At 29.7% G+C, this 23295-nt stretch overlaps 1 protein-coding gene across 1 annotated transcript; it reads right to left on the bottom strand.

Moving 5' to 3' along the window:
* Window positions 1–661: 661 nt before the first annotated feature.
* Window positions 662–1868, bottom strand: LOC132722832 (complement C1q-like protein 2). Its single transcript, XM_060707407.1, has 2 exons — window positions 1667–1868; window positions 662–1117 (listed from the first exon to the last, which is right to left on the bottom strand). The coding sequence occupies exons 1-2, from the start codon at window positions 1788–1790 to the stop codon at window positions 696–698; spliced, it is 546 nt and encodes a 181-aa protein (XP_060563390.1). The 5' UTR covers window positions 1791–1868; the 3' UTR covers window positions 662–695.
* Window positions 1869–23295: the final 21427 nt, after the last annotated feature.

The raw sequence follows: 23295 nt of genomic DNA, 5'->3' as shown, positions 1-23295 counted from the left end.
CTTTGATTCCTAAAATATCTTTACGTTTACAAATACTATTTTCTATTATAGAAACTATTCTACCATGAATAGACAAAATACCTTATATCAAGACGTATTTTATCGCTGTCTATACTAAAATAATTTGTTAGATATGACAAGTTGAGTTCTATATACATTTCTTATTTTTGTTCTCAGCAAGATACGCATCTTTGTCTTGTTTTTACAGTTGCTTTCCGAAATCTTGAACTTGAAATCTTGAACAAAACCTTGAATGCGGGGCATCTGTGGCCGAACGGTTAACGTCGTTGACCGTTGACTTCAAACCACTAGATCCTCACCGCTTATGGTTCAAATCCCCGACAGGGTCGGGTTTATTTCATGTGAGGAATCTAATCAGCTAGCTAACGGATCGTCGGTGATTCAACTCAGGTGCCCGTTCGTGTCTGAAATAATGTACTGATGTTGGCATCTGACGTCTTCCTTCCTCAGTAAAGCTGGATGTGAACTATACTGTGTTTATGCAACCAAACCTCCTACCCCTCTACGATTAAAAAAATGATGATCTTTTTATAAACTAGTTCGTTTATATTTGAAACGAAACATGCATTTTAAAAAACAACAAAAAAAACCAACAAAAAAAAACAACAACGACAACAACAAAAAAAAGAAAACAAAAGAGCCTATGTCTTTACAATCATAAGTTCTAAATGCAGTTAAATTTCTGGGTACAGAAGGAATCCTGTAAACGATGTCCAATTTGCAAAATGTTTTATCGTGTTACAATTACCAAGATAAACAATATCACCAATGTCGAGTTTAACAACTATCGAATTACTGATTGCTGCATGCCCAAAGTCCCATTCTTCACCGTTGGGGTTAATTTTTAGATTTAGCTGCTGTAAATCGTTTTTATATATATCACATTTAACAAAGTCGAATTTGTCCCTAAAATCACGCCTCTTCACAAGGGTAGCAGTAAAGAAGTACAAGCCTGTCGTACCACAGGTAAAAACTCCTGTATCTTCATTGAAGTCTCCACCATTTATGTGAACAGTTTCGTATTGCTCAAGCTTCTGTCTTGTTTCACTCGAGCTTATAGAAGCAGGTGCGCTCACGGAAAAGGCAGCCATGGTAGCTTAAATATTAAGAAGACGCAAGCATAAATAGTATTTATTTAAATTAAGGTTAACTACAGGTTAAATTAATGAATTTCGGTAATAGTCCATCAATTTATATAATATTCCCTGTGGTTGAGGGATTGCCTTTAAAGGCTTAGACAGCGGTTTTGCGACCACCTCTTATCTAGAGGCGACCAAATGGTTCAAATAACTGTAGTCTTTGTATCTCTTAGTTCTTGCAGATAAAGTGTTTCTTCTGATAATTTTATAACAACCGAAAATAGCCAAACCTATCTTTCTAGTTTCGGTGCCATATGATCTAAATTTTGTATTTGTGTCGTAAAACCAAACAAACAAATTTACATAATATACAAATATAAATATATACATTTTAAAACATAAATAATTGTTCGCATAACTTTGTTCTAAGTTACATAACTAAAGAAAAGTATTTCTAGGTACCTATCAGTTTTCGACTTATGTATTTAAAACCAGGAAGAATATTAATTATTTCATTATATCGGATATATTTTATAAACAATGTATATAAATAAACTTGCACCAACCTTTATCTCTATTTAAAAGATACGATTCGTGTCCATTTTCCAACTTCTCTAATCTGTTTATGACTACCAATAATGCAATTCCCAAGCAAGCTACAAGTATTGCTTCTATATAATATTGATACATAGTAAACAATGTAACTAAAAAATCTTAACACAAATCTGTTTTTTAAGTGTTTAACTTTACAAACATGCAATGCGAACCTTGAACAGGTACCCGTACGCAAATACGACAGGTAGTATAGAGAATATTATTGTGTTTCGGATGACTTAGCGATAACAAAATATATGTAATTTAATATCTTATATATCATATAGGTTTGAGTTTGAAGCAAACGGTTGATATATTACTGTAAATTCTTTCTTACTTGACTATCTCACTAAGATGTTGATTCCTTCAAGTATTAACATGCCAAGTATTTAAGTTTTCTTTAACTTTAGTAAATTACTTATACAATGTACAAAATAAAACAAAATATACATTGAAGCAATATTTAACATTATATATAACTCAACTTTGTTCGCGCTCATATACAGTACTCTACAATTCTTCTGTATGTTGTATGTATTTAAATCAAAGCGGATGCAACGAAATACGTCAAAAAGAGAAAAAAGCAACAACAAAACAACAACAACAATTAACAAACAAGCTTATTATATCTCGTAACCTAGAGCATTACAATGCACATATATTGTATTAAAATGTTATTGATAATAACAACAACAATTCATGAATTTCATTACAAGGTAGCTATATTTATCCAAAATTAAAGTATTTTTTGAATCGCAATATTTCATTTAAATTTTTTCGTTTGAGTAAAACATGGAATATATTTTCACGAAACATGATGAAATGCCATATATTTTCATGAGCCGGGACGGCGAGTGAAAATATGTGACATTTTACCATGTTGAGTTAAAATATATACCATATTTCACGAAAAACGAAAACATAACCTTTTTATTTAATTTCATTATCAAAGAAAAATGGTTACGAATCCCATTGCTTGCTACGCAACTGCAATTGTACAGCGCGCAGTAATATATTATTGCGTCTTGTTTTGCACGCGATATTTGGCGCTACATTGTGACGTCACGTAAACAACTTAAATATCTGTACAGCGTTAATTACTGAATTAAAGATATTGGTGTTCGAATTTATTTTCTTAGTTAGACCATTTTTTATCATTCTAGATAGTTTTCAAAGCAAAATTCAACAAAAGTTGTTTTGTATTTATCAGATTTTTCAAACAAAATGACGAAAGAAGTCCCTTAAAATAAATATGAGTTTTGACTCCGCCCACTTTCATATTTATATTTCATATTTATTTTTAAAAAAATATGAAATATATTTGACTGATGTAGCACCATATTTCATGGGTTAAATTAAATAATTTAGTTAAATGCTCTTTCATTTTTATGCGACACAAAACACGATCAGATCAGCGATTTTGTCATTGGTAAATATTGTCAATAACTGCACATTATTTTTGTCAATGAATTAATATATATGGTTTATGCGTAATTGTTCAGAATGCAATATATGCTACATTATCAGATCTACAATTGACATAGAACATCATAATTAATCCAACATAAAGATATAAGTGATTTATGCAAGTCTATTTATGCAAAAACATTATGCGAAAGACAAAGAAAATGCGGTAAAAAATCTTTATGTTAAACAATGGCGTTCCACGTATCCATATCTGTACCATGTAAATGTTTATTATGTAATGCATAATATTCTGTTAAAATATACGCAATTCTCCTTTCTTATCTAAAAATAACCACAACACCAAAAAAGAAATTTTATAATTTGCCATGATATTATATCAGATTGGAAAAGATAAATTTAAATCAAGATAAACTAAATAATCCTGTTACCAACACCCATTTCTTTATTACTTAAAGTTATTTAATGTCAGATGATCGCAACAAAAGTGCATAGTTTTAGTAATATTTTTGTATTTAAACATAAAAGTTCAACCTCAACTTATCTATGTTTAAAAGCGTTTGACCTAACAATGACTAAACCTCATCATTTATCTTTATTTGAGTTTTACTGACTTATGTTTAATGCGTATGGATTATAAAAAAGTGTATCAATTTACTTGTTACGGAAGCTGCTACATGTAGCTGTTAAGAAGAAGCGGATATGACTGATAAAACTTAAGACTGACTGAACTGTTGAAGATGTGACCACCGAACGTATTTAGAATAATGACGAGAAAGTCTTTCTTATTAATTTTAAGGTCACGTCTTCAACACATTAATCTGTCTAACTTCTTATCTGAGATATGCAGACTGTTCATTTAAAAGAATTCTATTTTATTTAGTCGTGCGTGTCACATTGACGTTTCTATGATAACTACCGTTTGGACTCATCTCTTGGGCGTATCTTAGTTCAATTTTTTACCGTTTCATATTCAACTTTTGATTTCCGCTTAAACTAGTGCTAGGGGACATGGACAATTCTTTGCAATTACCATTACCGTGCAAGAACAGGCTCAAAGTAATCGAGTGTACGACATTTTTCATTTTGCTGCTTTGATATTTTTAGGGATTGTCTTTTTCACTTTAACCGGGAATTAAAATTTTGTTTAAATTTAACTATTTTGTTGTGATTGATTTTATATTATGGTACATTAGGTCGATGTTTTTATTATTGATCAAAAATTAAAAGGATACACGTAGATAAATGGAAACGAAAGACTTTGTAATTTTGCCTTGCAAAGTGCCATATGGCTATGCTCTATATTGTGACAGTTACAATAATATTTCAGTCAGAAAAAGATAAACTGATGCCTCTTATATATATCAAAACCATATATAACATTCAATGATATGATTAAGTGTCGCTTGATAGATTTTTTACAAATCGAATTTCCAAATTTAGAATGAAATGACGTGATCTGTTAAAATGCGGAAATCTTGAATTACCATTTGAACTCTCCTTGATCTTTCCGTTAACATATTATTTCCGGGAGGTTCAACTATCAGCACAGCATGTATATTTATCTTTGTGCTAGAACATTATATTACTATTCTCTCTCATTTCCATTAGCAAGAGTTGTACATGCAAAGGGTGTATGGCGTGAAGGTTTATATACATTAAGCTGTGACTGCTTTCTTTCTATTAATTACACTTAAACAAGTTCCAAGTGTGGTATAAAAATATTTAAAAGATATTTCCAAATTAAGATTACAGAGAAATATGCGCATAATCATTAAAGAACTTACAAATAGATAAATGTTCAGCAACAGTCATTATATCAGTTTGTTCCGATAATATTTTCATTCTGTTTCAGTTCTACTGAAATATTGGACAGATGATCATGAGCATTAATTATTACTTTATGGGTTTATGCTATAAAAGAGGATAAAAGGGTAACTTTAAACGATGTTTGTCTTCGTTCATACTTTTGCAAAGCTTATACTCATTTTTTTCTAAATAAATCAAGCAATCAATAATATCTTAGAAGTGTAGCAAGGTCATTAGTGGTTGATCAGAATGTGTGATCTTAATTAAAATACTATCTGCACAGCGGATCAGCCGCTCGACTCTCAATTTCAACGTCAGCAAATATACACATAGCAATCTGTCCAATATATTTCTATAAACTTGCCTTCCTGTGATGTCAATTAAGGAAACAGTTATTGAAAATCAATGTCTGAAAAAACAGACATTGGCATCTTCTTTGTTGCAATGTCTTTTATAGCCACTTGTGCAATTGTTATTGCATATTTGGTGTGTTTTTTCTGAGACATTTCACAGTTGGATGTGTTTCTTACACTTACTCACACACGTTGCAAAGAAAATCACCAATCGGGATATGTAAGATGCATGTTTGAGTACTTTAAGTAATTACATATGGAATATATTTAATGAAATGTGAAAATTTGTCAGGGAATTAATATTATAATAGTTTGTGAAGATGTAAAGAGAACGCATTTTTTGTGGAATTATAAAAGACATTTAATTTTTACACTGATGATGTGTTTGAAACTCATAAAGAAGTGTCCAAATTAAAGAAACGTATAAGATCTCTGAACATGACTTCTTTACCAAATTCTACTTGTTGAATTTACAGAAACTTTATAAGAGACATTGTACTTTACATTGATATATGAAATGAGTTACAAAGATTTGTCGATTTAAAATATCTGTGGATTAAAAGTAAAAAATATCTAAAAATCAAAATTATATTAAGTTAATTAATAAAACAAAATATCATCGAATATGAGTGCGACACATCGGACTGATAAATCAAACAGAGATTGTCCAAACGATCAACTATTTCCTGATTCACGGAAAATGGACTCTAATAATTTAAAAACAAAAATGATTCGGAAACGTGCTCAATCTTTATGTCCGAATGGGACAATTAATTTACAACAATGCCGTAGGACAAGTTCGACCTCATTTGACTTATCCGTTAACACGAAAGACTCTCTAAATATTCCAAATGAATTAGAAGATTTTGAGTCTAAAGACAACCATGGGCTATCAGTTCCTGACAGTGGAAGTAAACTTTTATTTCGTAGATCTAGCTCGCTTAGAGAAGAACGAGAAATACAAAGTGATGGTCTTCGAAGGGTAAGATCTTTCAAGACTACATCTAAAGGTCTGGTAAACAGAGGTGATACATTTGAAAGACGCGAAGAGTCACCCTGTGCTGGAAGGAAACAAACACAATTAAATGCTAAAGTCGATTCGACTCTACAAATGTTTAACAACTATGTAATACCTCAGTTGATAACAACAAAAATCGATGGAGATCAAAGCTACTTTAGAGTGTTAATGACGGGTGCAAGAGATGTTGGAAAAACGTCAATCATCGATCAGTTTATGACGTCGGAATTTCTATGTTGTGGGGACATAAGTATATGTAAGTACCTACACAAATCATTGCCTATCACTTTTGAGCGCAACCTGACATTGTTAAAATAACTGAATATGAAATATTAACAGCATGTCAATGGTAAAACGTGTCTCCTTATACAATTCAAACATATGTCCTGCTGAAAATAAGATATCTGCAAAAGTAAAAAAATTATTGACAAATCTTGTATGGGAGCCCTCAAATATTTGTCACTTTAATAACAAGCCAGAAGTCAGAAAACACTTTAACCCTTAATTAATAATTATTAAATAATATTTCTCTTCTGTCTCCCATGTTATCAAGTGCTTAAAGTAATTTATCATTCAATTCAATAACAGATTTCGTTCTTAGATTACTTTTTCAATTACCTATCGAATTTTATCGGTCATGCGTGTTAGTTACAGAATTGAAACCAATTGACACTTGAGGAGAAATCCAATACAAGTTTTGTCACCAAATGTATATCTTTAAAAAAATAATTCATTGTTAAATTGATCTGACAAGTCTATAAATATGTTTATTTTGTGTCGAACATATGTCGACAATATCATGTATGAGGCCATTTTAATGATAAAATGTTATTTCTTTTTTTGATAATAGTAAAAATTATCAAATCAAAGCAATTTCTAATTTTTAAAATTTTTATCCCTTTACTCAAACATTGATTACCTAAAGTGACATTATTGCATTTTTTCTCTTGGTGGTGTGGAACGTAGGGGCTTGACACATAATATATAAGCTATATGAAACATCATTTGTTAAAATATGGGGTGGCGCTTGATGAAGTTTCCTAATTTCTTTCAGTGTTGTAGTTTATGATCAGTCGGGACAATACAGAATAAAGAAGGCACATTCACATTATATGTAATGTCAGGATGAAGATTGATTATCATTGCGACTCAGCATAAAAACCTATTGTTCCGCTAATATCAGACATGCTGGCAAATGCGTCTTTTCGCAGTTTTGAACCCATGCAATATCTTTTATTTTACATATCTTTTATAGGAAATTGTTGAACAAGTCCATTATAGGGCGCTTGTAAATTCAATATTGCAGGAATAATTGATGCGTATAAGGGGTAATGCTTCCTGTGTTCAATACCACTTCCATTTGAAGACATTTTAAAATGTCGTACTTTTCGGATTTGAAATCATTATCGTGACGAATATTTGTGTTAAAACTTTTACAAGAAATAAATAATTTACTGTACAAGGAATTTATACTAATGTCAATGTCGTTGCGTACTAACAAAACCATACACCTTGACAAAAAGCGAAAACACGAAGAGAAAAAGTCAACTTTGTTGTCCATTCGCATTTTCGCATTTTGGAGATAAAGAAGCGAAAACACGACATTGGGTAAACCAGCCACATGTTTAAGTGATATCTGATATGATGTAAAATAATTAAATAACAAGTAAAGATGCATATTCACTACCAGATTACATACAATACTTTAGAGTTTTATGTCATAAAATGTGTGAATATGTCAGTACACTATTTTAGTGGTAAGAGTGCAGGAAATGTAAAATGTGTCATATCATGAATATGGTAAGTTCAAAATACAGTTAAATTAAACTTTTAAACTGTATATGAATACTGGCGAACGCGCTTATATACTGGAGTTTGTAGAATTGTAAAACTTATCGATACCTATTTTTTATTTAGCTATTTCGGTACTTGTCTGATAGTATGTGCAAGAACCCCATTGTGGCTTAGTGATTGCCTTAAAGGGTTGTGGCATCGGAATTGCAGTCATCTTTTACCCTTGCATGATTTTAAGAGGTGACTAAATGGGTTAGAACTACTATAGACTATGTATCTCTTAGCTCAAGCAGGTGAGATATTTTGACCACTGGTGTTGCTTAGATTTTGTAACACCCGAGGTTAGTCAAAATAATCTTTCTTATTTCGGCGACATATGACCTCATTTGTGTTGGGGTGCCGTAAAACCATACGAAACAAAATGTAAAAGAAAACACAACTTCTGTGATATTGCTATTGACAAAATACAAATAAGTGCTTAAAAACCCACAGCAAGGCATATCCCATTATATACTTATATAGTTTTAGGGGAAATATTACAATTACATCTCTTCCAGAACACGCGAATTATGTATTTGGTCAAATAAGGTTTTGGTTTAATTTTGTTCAGCAACCTTCAAGTTGTCTCCAGAAAATCGTTACATTATCACGTTTCAACTAATCAGTATTAGAGATATTTCTTAATTAACAGTATATCTGAACAACGATCAATCGTACTATCTGTTTGCTTAACGTGAGTAAATCAAGTCATAATAGTTATCAGAACATTTTACTATTTTTATGAGCAGTGGTGTAATATAATTTATTTTGTTTCTTTTGTCTGTAAAATAAACCATCACAGCAGTGAACATTAAAAGTAAGATTGGTTATCTATATCGATACAATTCGCGTTTCAAAATAAAAACCAGAAGAAAAGAAGAGGGATGATTATGTTTTAGATCTTGGATGTTCTATAGTTATTAAATATCGATGTTCCAATTGTGTATATTTTAAGACTATATCATCATTGATAACTATTTCAAAACACTCTCTTTAAAAATCATTTCGAAAAATAAATATGATTTGCTGAACCAAATCTACGCAATGTTAAAGAATATAATTATTATATAATTAGTTTAAATTATTGTTAGGCAACGATCACTTCAAACTTGCTCGCATTTCGCTTGTATTTTAGTGCATATATTATTGATATTCATGAGACGTTATGATAATAACAAGCGTTCATGATCAAGTTATTAGTTTCTAATGACCTCATTAAATAGTTAGCCTTTCATGAGAGCATAAAACTTTCATGCTCTATGCATACTTATTTAACTTTCAAATTAGTTATATATACTGGAATATGTTTAATATACGCTTTTGAAAAATTACAAATTAAAATAATTTAATTATAATTATTACTAAGGAAGATTAAATGCGTACGCTTCTTACGAAATGTTGTTGTGATTAATGCTTTCGAAGGATCACTTTGTTTCCAGATTTTTATGTACTTAGTAACACCCGTCGGTAAGAGCGGTTGGGCTGTGAAATCGGGCGATCCGTGTTCGATTCCTGTACGGTGAAGGTCACATTTCGATGTTTGATTGACCATTATAGGTCATTTGCACTGTACCTCTACTCTAGCATGTACAAAAAATTATCAGTTCCTTGCGAACGTTAAGGCAAACTAGAACTGGTAAACTGCTTGAATAGCCTGCCCTGGAACAATGCAGTGGGCTAAACTACGCTGTGCTCTGGTAAATTTAATGTGTGCTTACTGCATGATCAGGAGAGAGAAACTACAAAAAAACCCTCCCATATAGATATATAGGCAGAATAAAAGGCGAATATAATAACATAAACATGTCAAGCAAAAGCAAATAAGGATCACTGATCTCGTTTTTTGTTATTGTTTTTATTAAGATTTTAAGATAATGTTATTCATGTACATTGTAATTGTAATCATATTCATAAGTTGAAGTTCCAATTAAATAATGCTCATATGCAGTGTTCATTCTGCCATTTCCTCTGCTTGAAAAATTATTGTTTAAAGAGTGGCCCGTCATTAAACGTATTTTTAGAAGGAAGTTGGCAAGATTTATTGTAATGCATTTGTAATACTTGTTTTGTTCATCGATGTATTGTCAAACCTATATTTACTTTACCAGGTAATGGAAGTGAAAACGTAAGTTTATGAGAGAGAAAAATGTTAAAAATAACATTTTAAATAAATTCGAGTTGGCAAATTTAGTCTTTTTTATAAAAAAATGAGCATCAAGTAACAGACTTATTTCAAGATGTAATTGTAGTTCATAATATTAGAGTAATAACAGTCCTATTATTTTCTAAATAGGATTTCAAACGCAGTTTAAGATAAAATGTAAGAGATAATTAATATGTTTTAAATTAAAATGTTCTTTTCTAGTATTCAATCTAAATAGTGTTATTCGTTTCTTATATTCCAATATCAATATTATCAAGAATGTTACCAGTTTAGAATAGTTATTAAACAATGCATCATTAAGTCTTTGACAACGAAGGCAATAAACCTTATATATATCTATAAAAACATCTACATTTCTATATCTAGATTTGTACTTTGTTTTAAGCAAATACGTTCATTATATACTTCCATATTTACTTTTCTCCTATGAGTTGGATATACATTGACGTAGTAATTGGAACCTAATCACTTTTTATTAGTTCCTGGAATATCGTATCGTGGCAAAAGCAACGACTCTAGTTTAATGTTTGAAGAATTCTTATCTATAAATGTTTCAGTTTTCTATATAAAAGGCACATGTGAAATTAAGCTACTTTATAGAATTTTTTTGTCCTCATTCGATGTTATGATGATAATTGTAATTTCAGGTTTTTTGTTGAGTCATAATGATATCTGTTTCGCATGTTTCCTGATATTCATTCACCAATCAGTTAATTGTTAATGCTACCTAGACCAGTTGGACATTAGCGTCAAATAAAAGCTTTTTTCCTAAATAAGCATGCAACACTGCCAATTGTGTGTATATATTGCCGACAATTTTGTTTAAACATTAAGTTTATGAAATATATATCCATTTTGAGTGTGTAGTTGTAAAATGATGTTTTGAGGACATAAATTACGAATGGCCGGTAGGCTAATAATTAACAACAAGCACTGGCGTCAAGGTTTCATTGCTGCCAAAAAAGAAGACTTTACAATTTGTTTTATACAGACTATATTCGTTTGATTGATGTTTCATATTTGGAAAGAAATATTTTCCAGGTGGTCTTAGATTGGAAATGAAGGATTTGGGTCACTGGGTCAAGGTTTTCGCCATTTTAAAATTTTTTTTTTTTTATTTGAAATTTAGCTTGTATTGGTTAGTAAATTTTTTCATGTGAATCGTTTCATTTTAATTTTCCAAAAAAAAATTTCAAAAATTAAAACATCAATAACTTCAGCAAATCAGAACGTTTAAATATATTCTATAAAACCATAATTATGTGACAAATCATTGTCAACTTTTATTTTTTACTGTGTTATAATTTGTTATACGAACTTGATAACACTTCAAGTGTAAAACGCCATAAATATTTGCCTGTCCCAGTAGCTTCTAAAATAATTATTATTTATGTCATTAAGATGATTACAAAATAACTAGAATGAAAAATAGGAGTCCTTGAAATTGCAATGTTAAACAAAACATTTTTATTATAAACAGAAAATGCAAGTTTTTTCACTTCTATAAAAATTATCATAATTCACAAGTGGCTACCGCCACCCATGGAATATTTAATTTAATACTACTCTCGTATTAATAGAAAAAACTTGAAAATCCTGTTCCACGTGCATTTAATTACATAGACAGTTTTTTTAAAAACTCTTTCTAGATATGACCACAACAATACTAAAACAAAGTTAAGGTACATTTGTTATAATTTCATTGTTACATTTCGCCGAATACAGTTTTAAATGTAGAAAACCGAAACTGTCTTTAATAAATGGTTGTTATCAATAACATTGTTTTATGGTCTTAAAGCATTTTAAGACACACAGAAGGATATTAAGCTAAAACCCAATCTTGACTTAATATCCGCTGTATCGACCACTTGTCAAATAAAGTGCCAAGTTTGATGGAAGACTGGATACAAGATATGATAATCTAAGACAGTCATTTACGCTAATGGCCCACGTATGAATAATCATATATAATTTTGATGCATATATAGTATGAACTCAAGAATATTTGCAAGTGGATAAGTTCAGACATCTGTAAGCGGATTTCAAACACATAATCATTTATAAAAAGGAAATGATAGCATACTCACACGAAAACTCAACAGTAGTATCAATGATCAAAATCAATAGTTCTAATTTGAAATAATGGAGTGATGGACTTCATCTGTACCTCTTCCTCGAAACATTGATACTTGTACATACTGACACCATCGATACATGCATTATTAATACCAAAGTGACAAAATTTTCCAAGAAGTAAAAACGCAAAACATTTCTAACAAACATTCAGAAAATAGTCGGAACTTTTTACTTTTCAGCCGTGCAATAATGTCAATTATTTGAAAAAAAAAACACTATTCATTTACATAAGTTTAAAGATTTATACCGAGAGAGCTTTGAATTATATGTAATACAAACAAATTTAACAGTAATTTATCATGTAAGATACCAAATGAAAGGGGTTTGGAAACCAGGGATGCCGGGGTTTAGGAAGAACGCATAAAAACAAAACCCCAACCACCCACCTTTAAGGAAAATCATTTCCCAAATTTAAAATTTTCGGGAATAAAAAATTTTTGCAAAAAATTTGGGTCTATCCTTTTTTCCCCGCATAAATATTTTTGAGATTTTATTTTTTGATTTGAAGCAAATTATTAGATTTACTGAATGCATAAAAATTTTTAAAGGGCCGTTTTTAAAGCAATGTATTTATAATTTGAAAAGTTTAAAAACTTTTGGGGAATGCCGTTTAAATCAACAAACTAAAATTAAAAATTCAAAATTTTTATCATCAAAAAATTTAACTATCAAATGTATATTTTTTTCCAATCTTCATTTTTTCGATTAATTTCTTTTCAACTCGGACAATTCGACATAATACTAAATATACTGAAAGAGTATAAATACAAAATATTAATTTATGGACAGTGTGTCAATGAATCGTATGTCAATAACCATGGATCGAAATCTTTAGATGTTTGGCATATAATTAATATTGTGTGTTATTTGTTGACATATAATTAATATTGTGTGTTATTTGTTCAATACGATAAGGTCTTTAGGGATTCTGTTTCTCTCTCTTTTTTATTTTATCATCATGGATCATCATAATATTTTGGTCATTTTTATTACAATGTTTGCGAATCTCTCCTACATATTGAACACTTCAATTCACTTCAGTGTTGTTATATTTTCTGGTCCCTCGGGATCATTGATTCTAGCACTTTTAAGTGTTGAAATTTGAGTACCGCTCAAGCCGGTGCTATGGAGCGTGAGAGTTGTTGCGCTTTTTTATTATCCCTCATGTACAGATTCAATCAAGCCGAATCTGCAATTGTCATGTAATTTTGCTGTTTTTATAGCTTCCGGGGGATCACTTTTTCCAGATATTAAGTAAAGTTTCGTTGTGTGCTTGAATAACAATTACAGATTTTTCTGCATATTTATTTCTTTAAAATGCAAAAAAAGAGAAAAAATACAATAATTCATAGAAAACTCACTATACTCATAAATATCAAACTGATTTTATTGAAAATAACAAGGTAGAATAAAACAAAAAAGAAAGGTCAAACATGTTACAAGGGTTATCATAACTGCACTGTGTAGGATTAAATATTAAAACTAAGTCCATGTGATAAAATTCTATCGGTTTGTCATTCACTGCAACAGCGAATCTGATTTCGTTTTTCTTTTATTCAGCGTTCCAATAGACTCTTTCAGTACCTTAATGGTAGCGAATGTGTTTTACATTCTAATACGGATATACAGTACAATTAAATATAAACAATTGGAATCTATGTTGTGACAGTATCGGATTAAAATATTTTAAATACAAAGCGTTTCAGAAGATATCCAGCGTAAAAAAAATATTTTTTTTTGTGTAAATTTTCTATTAGATTTTTAAAAAGTTAGATAGTGCCTTTCCGAAGAACATGGAAGAGTTATCTATAGAAGATAATGAAAGGATTACACGATCAAGGTCTTTTCGTTCCCGGCCAGATAGAAGCACCGAAAGCCTACGGCGAGTGAGGTCTTTTAAAACAACCTCCAAAGGGTTAGTAAATCGAGGTGACTCTTTAAGGTAAATCGGGGTACTCCGCATAATTCACCAGGTCATAGAAATAAAGTGCCTGGAGATTTGAATACAAGAAACTGACCAGTCCAAAAATTGTAAACAGTTTGAAATTCCAAGTTTTTAATGCCAGTGATAACGATTGTCATCAGAGTAATTTTAGGGTTTTAATCACAGGTGAAGAAGGTGTTGGTAAATCGTCAATCATAGATCAATTTATGACATCTGAATTTCTTGGACATGGACATTTAAATGTTTGTAAGTAGTTTTATTATGTATTGTGCTTTTTAATGAGTACTCACTTATAATGTTTCCAAGACATTTTTTAAAATACCATATGTAATTTATTTTTATCCACATATCATCTTACATGTGATTAGTTTTAGTATATATTTTTGATATGGGGGATGTTCTATTAAAAGGATGACACTAGTTAAAGTAAAATAATTTCTAGAATAAGTATAATATTAATTATTCCTTCTTTTTAGTTGAGAACGAAAGTTTAAATAATTTTAAGTCCTAATTTTATCCTAATGTTTTATTTGGTTAATCTTGTACAGGGTATAAATGAATAAACTTGAATGTATAAACTAATCATATAGTAAATTACACTATATATATTGATTCACCATTCACGCATTTAGTCTAGCGATATAAATGTATCCGACGGACACTTTTAAATCGTAGTCATTATTTTCATTTTAGTCAACATATACAAAAATATGTACCTGCAAGACGAATATAAAGTTTAGTTATATCATATTTTACAATCACATTTTAAGAAGGCATAATACACACGTCAATGGATATCATGGAATTAGTTTCATCAGAAAACAGTTATATTGATGTGTTTTGCAGTCGATTTAACGTTTTTTTTTTAAAAATATAATATAAAAGAAATAATGGAAACTTCCAACATTGTCCAAACAACAAAAGAGATAGTTTTACGCATTAATAAAAGTTGGCTCCATTTGTATGTATATGTAATTTGACATGTAAAACCAGACATGAGATTTGTTTTCGTATCCTGGGGTTCAAACAAACTTTTAGAGTAACAGTTACAACATCGAAAATAAGGACAACATGCTGAATAATCTATTGATACCGCCGAGCACCGTGTAGCTATAACGGTTATAGTTGGAAAAGGGAATACGCTTAGAAAAACGCACATTTGTATCAAGTTTCGTGTAGCATATATTGTCTGCAAAACATTTTCATCGTGACAAAATAAATCATTTTAATGAGCTACTTGTGACATGCATTGCATGGTTTATATTTTATTTAATCTATGGTAGCAGCAAAAAATCATATATAAGCTGACGTTAGAATTGGCATTAAAGATTTTATTGGAGCCACATTTGATATATCATATTAATTAATCTAATGTGCTGTGAAAGAATAAAGGAAACAAGCCATGTTTTGTTAAGTTTCTGTCTAGCCTACAAGTTGCAGGGACAAAAGAGAATATATTTAATATAAAAAATCAATCAGATCATATCAACAGCGAAACATGGCTTTTCTTTTAGTAAAACAATTATACCATAGACATTCGATATTAGTTAAATGACCCATATTTATTGAGTAAAAGTGTAGTGCAATATTAGGAAATTACCCCAAAAATAGTTTTATGACGTTAAATCAGGGCCCTTATTCAGTCATTGTTGCTCGATTTGAAGAACAATTGATGTAATAGAATGGAATGTATATATAAATATTTGAGTGTAAGTTCAAGGTATATGTCTTGTAAAAATATGGACAAATATTAACGTGTTGACATGAAAGTAAAAAAGATTCTGTGCAGAAGAAACACACGTAAATTGGTTTTTAAACATTATTCTTTGAGTTATAAAAGTATTTATTTTAGAAGCAAAAGAACAACATATATATGCTTTGGTAAATTGTCATATACTTCTTGAATAAACGACAGAGTGAAAATTATTTTATCCTTATATTTTCATTCTAAATTTCATATTTGAATTGTTTATGGAATAATTGATAATTCAAACAATTATACAATTAATGTTCCAGTCTCGAGAGATATTATTTTATCTTCCTTAAATAAAAATGTAATATATAACATTTAATGAGTTCAACACAGCAGTATTTCATAACATTATTATGATACGGAAATTGTTTCAACAATCACCATGTTCACATTTCATCACAAAGTCATATCAAATTTCACATCAACAATCATTTGTGTGCCACAAATGTACTGGTAAATATAATGATATTGTTGTATTGATGTTATTCATTATCATTCTGTTGAATAAATTAAAGTTTATTGTTGCAAAGAACACAAAAATGAATAATTGATAATGAGTGGCATATCAATAACACGTAAAACCGTAAAACCATACATGATATATTTTAGTATGTGGATTTCATTGCACTAAAACATCGCTCAATAGCTCATTAAAGGAACAAAACAATTGCAAGGTAGTACTTGTTGGAACATCATTTGCCATTTAATCATACTACAAATGTTTGGGGTTTTTTTTGTAAAAAAAATCAAATATTTACTTATAACTTTGTTTTAAAATTGTGTCTGGGGACCTGAAACTACTACTACTTCTACTGCTACAGCTACTGCTACTACTACTACTACTACCTACCTACCTACCTAACACTACCACTACCAAAACCTACCTACCTACCTACCTACCACTACTACCACTATTACTACTACTACTACTACTTGTAGTAGTAGTAGTGCTGATAAAAGATAGTATATGTATAACAGTTTTATTGTCTTAAGTCTCCTTTGTGCTTTAAATCATCATTTAATGAATGGATCATCTTGTGATCAACCATTTAACCTAAGCTTTAAAAGTGGTTTAATTTGTGTAATTAAATATTGAAGAAAAGAAAATGTTCTGCTTTTGTGTGAAATTGTTATAACTTAAAATAATAATTATTTTAAAAGAATTTCCGATGTTTTGGACACATATTACATTTTTAATATACTTTGACAAGAGATATTTTTCAGAACTACTTAAATAGCATCAATGTAAACTTAATATATGTTCTATTGTGTAAGGCTAAGTGTGATCGTATGCTTGGCAAATGATAATATATAACTGACATTTAACAAACCGTTCTGGTGAACTTGGATCTAATATTTAGCAAATGAAGAGACATTTCTATGGCATCATCGTTGTTGTAATCAAGTAATTCTTATTGTAATTTGAAAAAAGAAGATTTGTACTCGGGTTAAAAAGACCAATAGAATTGTACTGATTTATGTAAAGTGAAGCCATACATTTCCTGCACCTTAAGCATTTGGCGCCAGTATAGTACATTCAAGATTAAAACATAAATTATGTGTTGCGTTAGTTTCTATGTGGAAATAGATAACAATGGGAGAACAGATGGGAAAGCCGCTTTCGGATTATAATCTGAATTGAGATGACCCGCAAATTTAGAAAGTATTTTATTAAACAATTACACATCTTTTACATTAGGAAAAGGCTGTAAAGAAAGTCACGGAAATGAGAAAATATATAATTTTCGAACAAAAAAAAAATAAAATAAAAAACAAAATAAACACAATAAAAATAAACCAACACTCTTTTGTTACTGACAGTTGCTGAAGCAACATAAAAGAAATAAAACCGCTCTTACATTTAAATATAAAATATGTCATTAATCAAAAGAAAATTTCTGAAATTAAAGAGAAAAAAATAAAAGAAATAAAAACATTTGTAACATGCAACTACAAAATCAATATCTCTGCAATAAAAGAGGAAAAATAGAAGAAACAAAAAACACCATAGCAGTTTAAATACAAAAATATGATATTGATCAAAAGAAGTTTCTGTGAAAAAGTAGAATTTGTTATGCAGTTGCAATAATTTCAAGAACATCACACGCTGTAAAGAGAAAGAATATAAACTTATATGTCAACTTGTGAAAGACAACAGCAATTCGCTGGACGGACTTAATGAGGAGATTTATAAACATGCTTATGATATCTGTTAAAATGAGAAAAACACAATTTCCGAAAAAAAAAATTGTTCGTTTTTTTCTGGCGTCTCCTGTATACATAACGGTTGGTAAATTGCTGGTATCTCTAGGCGACAAGTGTACCTCGATCTCGGGTCTAGAATATTTTCTATTGTTTTTTTAGGTGTTTTGTTTAAAAGAATCATAAAATATCTAAAATAAAAAGAATCCGATGCCCTATATATGCTTTTAAAAGAAAGACCGCAGTCAGACAAAAACCATTTTGAAATATCCCATAGCACCTTCTTACGCAGAATTCGATATCTAGATTTGGCTAATGGAATTATTATTCAAACAGGACAAAAATGAGTCCAGCTTAAGAGACTTGATTCTATCTTTTAAAACAGACATGATTATCTGTTGCACTTATGAGTTCAAAAGCCTTCCATTAGATTATACAGTCAAATATCAATACAATTACCATGTCTCTTGTTTTTCGGATCTGAAATCATTGTGCTATGAAAGAAAATAAAATGGTGAACAAAATAATATTTTCTTGAAAACGAACAATAGTTTAGAGATAACTTCTTTCTTGTATAGACGCTGGCAATTTGTACTCAATAGTTTTGCACTGAATCACTAGCTTATCGAACAAATTTCAAAGATCATTTAAAAAAATTTATTTTCAAAAAAATAAAATAAAAAAACAAAAAAAAAATTAACAAAACACTTTAAAACTAATTCAAAAAACAGCCAACTCGAAAACGTCAATTTTTAATTTTTTTTCAAATTTTATAAAAAACGGTAAAAAAGTATGTCCGTTTTAATCACACTATATACTTGTTGGAATTGATAATCTATTTCTGTGCCATCAGGTTGAATGTACATTTATCAAAAGTGCTACACAAATAGTGAAGAAAGCTTGAAAAAATATATTTGACTATCAGTACACAATTGATAAAGCTAAAAAGTCTTTCAAATTGTTATGTTAAAAATAGAAAAATGTTTATGATGCTTTTCCCGTGGTTTAAAATTTATCATATGTCATTCGTGGCTACCCCTCGATGAAAATAAATTTTGTATTTATAGAAAAAAACTTAAACATCCTCTGTATATTAAATAACATAAAATTAATATTTAATGTTGTACCTTTACAAATAGAATAATTTGACATGTTTATTGCAATTGAATATTTTGTTATGGTCAGTTTTATTATGTTGTATTATATGACCGACGTTCGTTTCATAACATATACCGTTTTGTGAAAATTCGTTCAAGATATGACCACAACAGTTAAGGTACATTTGTTATCATTTCATTGTAACATTTCGCCGAATACAGTTTTAAATGTAGAAAACCGAAACTGTCTTTAATAAATGGTTATTATCAATAACATTGTTTTATGGTCTTAAAGCATTTTAAGACACACAGAAGGATATTAAGCTAAAACCAATCTTGACTTAATATCCGCTGTATCGACCACTTGTCAAATAAAGTGCCAAGTTTGATGGAAGACTGGATACAAGATATGATAATCTAAGACAGTCATTTACGCTAATGGCCCACGTATGAATAATCATATATAATGTTGATGCATATATAGTATGAACTCAAGAATATTTGCAAGTGGATAAGTCTGAAATTTGTAAGCGGATGTCATATATATAATCATTTATAAGAAAGATTATGATAACATACGCACACTTAATTCAACATTAGTATTAATGAACAAATGAATAGTTCTTATTTGAAATAATGAAGTGAAGGAGTTCTATCAATACATGCATTATTAATACCAAAGTGACAATATTTTCCCAAAAGAAAAACCAAAAATTCTAAAAACATGAAAAATTCGGAACTTTTTCCTTTTTCAGCCCACAATGTAAATTTATTTTGAATTTAAAACACTAATTTTTTGGTGTTTAATTTAATAACCAAGAAGAGCTTTAATTATTGCAATAAGAACAAAATGCTCCGGAGCAAGCATGACCAAAAAAAAAAATTGTAGAATTGAAAACCATGTGCGGGTTAAAAAATTTAAAAACCCCATCGGGTTCACCGAAATTTTTAAAAACAAAAATTAAAAGTACGTTAACTCCCAAAGAACTTTTTCAAAAAAAAAATATTAACCCAAAAACAAAAATTCCCTCAAAAAACTTCCCTATTCTCAAATATTACATAATTTTTTTGAATCTTTTCTTTAATTTTCCCCAAAAAATCTGTTACTGAATTTAAAAGGGTTTAAAACCCGTTTTAAAGTATTTAAATTCCTTTTTACGGGAAAATAAAAATCATAAAAAACCTTTTATCAAGCAGTTAAAAAATTTAAAAATACAAAATTTAAGCAAAAAAAAGTGTTAATCTATGTATATCTTTTTCCCAAATTTTCTTACTAAATTTTGGGGAAATTTGTAAATAATATTAAATATACTGGAAGGAAGCAATGATCTAAAAAATACCCAGAAAGTTAACCATATTTAATGCTGTTGAGCTTCTAAAAATTGAGTATGTGAACATAAGGTGTTATATTGATTACAAATCGATAATGACCGTTTCAAAGAGAATGATAATACTTTAAGCAAGTTTCTTAAAGAAATTAAATCTAAATTGTATACTTATTACTAACTTAAATTCTAACTTTGAATTGTAGAAGCTTTGATATATTTAACAAGAACACACTATTACTGTTTGTGTCTAAACCAACTATAATGCAGTGGAAACTGTTTTTATTTAGACTTTGCACTCTGTCAAGTGTTGTGTTGCAGCCGTAAAAAGGAGTTGCCCCGTGCTTCATTTCAGTGTTGTTATATTGTTCAGGTCCTTCGAGATAATTGATTCCAGCACTTTTAAGTGTTGAAAATTGAGTAACGTTGAAGACAGTGCTAGGGGGCGTGAGGGATGTTGCGCTTTTTCATTATCCCTCATGTACAGACTCAATCAAACCGAATCTGCAATTTTCATGCAATTTTACTGCTTTTAATGCTTCTGAGGGATCACTTTTTTCTAGATATTTAGTAATGTTTCGTTTTTTTTTTTTTAATGTTTGTAATGTTTCGTTGTGTGCTTGAATAACAATTACAGATTTTTCTGAATATTTATTTCAGATGTAAAAAGCCGAGAAAAATTAAATAATCCATAAAAATATAACTATATTAATAAATATCAAAATGATTTTATTGAAAATGATCAGGTAAAAAAAAAGAAGAAAGGTCAAACATGTTACAAGGGATATCATAACTGCACTGTGTCGGATTAAATATTAAAACTAAGTCCATGTGATAAAATTCTATCGGTTTGTCATTCACTGCAACAGCGATTCTAATTTGTATTTCTTTTATACAGCGTTCCAATAGACTCTTTCAGTTCCTTAATGGTAGCGAATGTGTCAAACATTCTATACAATTTAATATAAACAATTGGAATCTATGTTGTGACAGTATCGGAGTAAAATATATCTCTTTTAAATACACAGCTTTTCTGTGGATATTCAGCGGGAAATATTTATATTATTTTTTTGTGTGTAATTTCTATTAAATTTTTTAAAAAGTTAGGATAGTGTCTTTCCAAAGAATATGGAAGAGTTATCTATAGAAGATAATGAAAAAATTAAACGATCAAGGTCTTTTCGTTCCCGGCCAGATAGAAGCACCGAAAGCCTACGGCGAGTGAGGTCTTTTAAAACAACCTCCAAAGGATTAGTAAATCGAGGTGATTCATTTAAGGTAAATCGGGGTACTCCGCATAATTCACCAGGTCATAGAAATAAAGTGCCTGGAGATTGTGATACAAGAACTGACAGTCCAAAAATTGTAAACAGTTTGGAAATTCCAAGTTTTAATGCCAGTGATAACGATTGTCATCAGAGTAATTTTAGGGTTTTAATCACAGGTGAAGAAGGTGTTGGTAAATCGTCAATCATAGATCAATTTATGACTTCTGAATTTCTAGGACATGGACATTTAAATGTTTGTAAGTAGTTTTATTATGTATTGTGCTTTTTAATGAGTACTCACTTTTTATGTTTCCATGACATTTTTTAAAATGCCATATGTAATTTATTCTAATCCACATATCATCTTACATGTGAGTAGTTTTAGTATATATTTTTGATATGGGGGATGTTCTATTAAAAGGATGACACTAGTTAAAGTAAAATAATTTCTAGAATAAGTATAATATTAATTATTCCTTCTTTTTAGTTTAGAACGAAAGTTTAAATAATTTTAAGTCCTAATTTTATCCTAATGTTTTATTTGGTTAATCTTGTACAGGGTATAAATGTATAAACTTGAATGTATAAACTAATCATATAGTAAATTACACTATATATTTGATTCACCATTCACGCATTTAGTCTAAAGCCATATAAATGTATCCCATTGACACTTTTAAATTTTAGGCATTGATTTCTTTTTAGTCAACTTATAAAGAAAAATCAGATATAAAGTTTAGTTTTATTATATTTTACATTCACATTTTAAGAAAGAATAATACACATATCAATGGATATCATGGAATTACTTTCAGCAGTTAAAAGTTCTATTGATGTGTTCTGCAGTAAACTGACGTTTATTTCAAAACATAATATATAAGAAAATTATGAAAACTACTAACAACAGAAATATATTTTTACACATTTACAAAAGATGGCTTGATTTTTCTTTCAAATGATTAACCAAAGATATGGTTGTATGTATATGTAATTTGACATGTAGAACCAGACATGAGATTTGTTTCGTATCCTGGGGTTCAAACAAACTTTTAGAGTAACAGTTACAACATCGAAAATAAGCACAACATGCTGACTAATCTATTGTAACCGGTCGAGCACCGTGTAGCTATAACGGTTAAAGTTGAAAAGGGGAATTAGCTTGGAAAAACGCACATTTGTATCGAGTTTCGTGTAGCATATATTGTCTGCAAAACATTTTCATCGTGACAAAATAAATCATTTTAATGAGCTACTTGTGACATGCATTGCATGG

The sequence above is a fragment of the Ruditapes philippinarum genome, unplaced genomic scaffold, assembly GCF_026571515.1.
Source record: "Ruditapes philippinarum isolate M1 unplaced genomic scaffold, ASM2657151v2 ctg2108_1_1_1_1, whole genome shotgun sequence".
Lineage (NCBI taxonomy): Eukaryota > Metazoa > Mollusca > Bivalvia > Venerida > Veneridae > Ruditapes > Ruditapes philippinarum.
The sequence above is the reverse complement of the archived record's forward strand: the minus strand, read 5'-3'. Positions and strand labels throughout refer to the sequence as shown.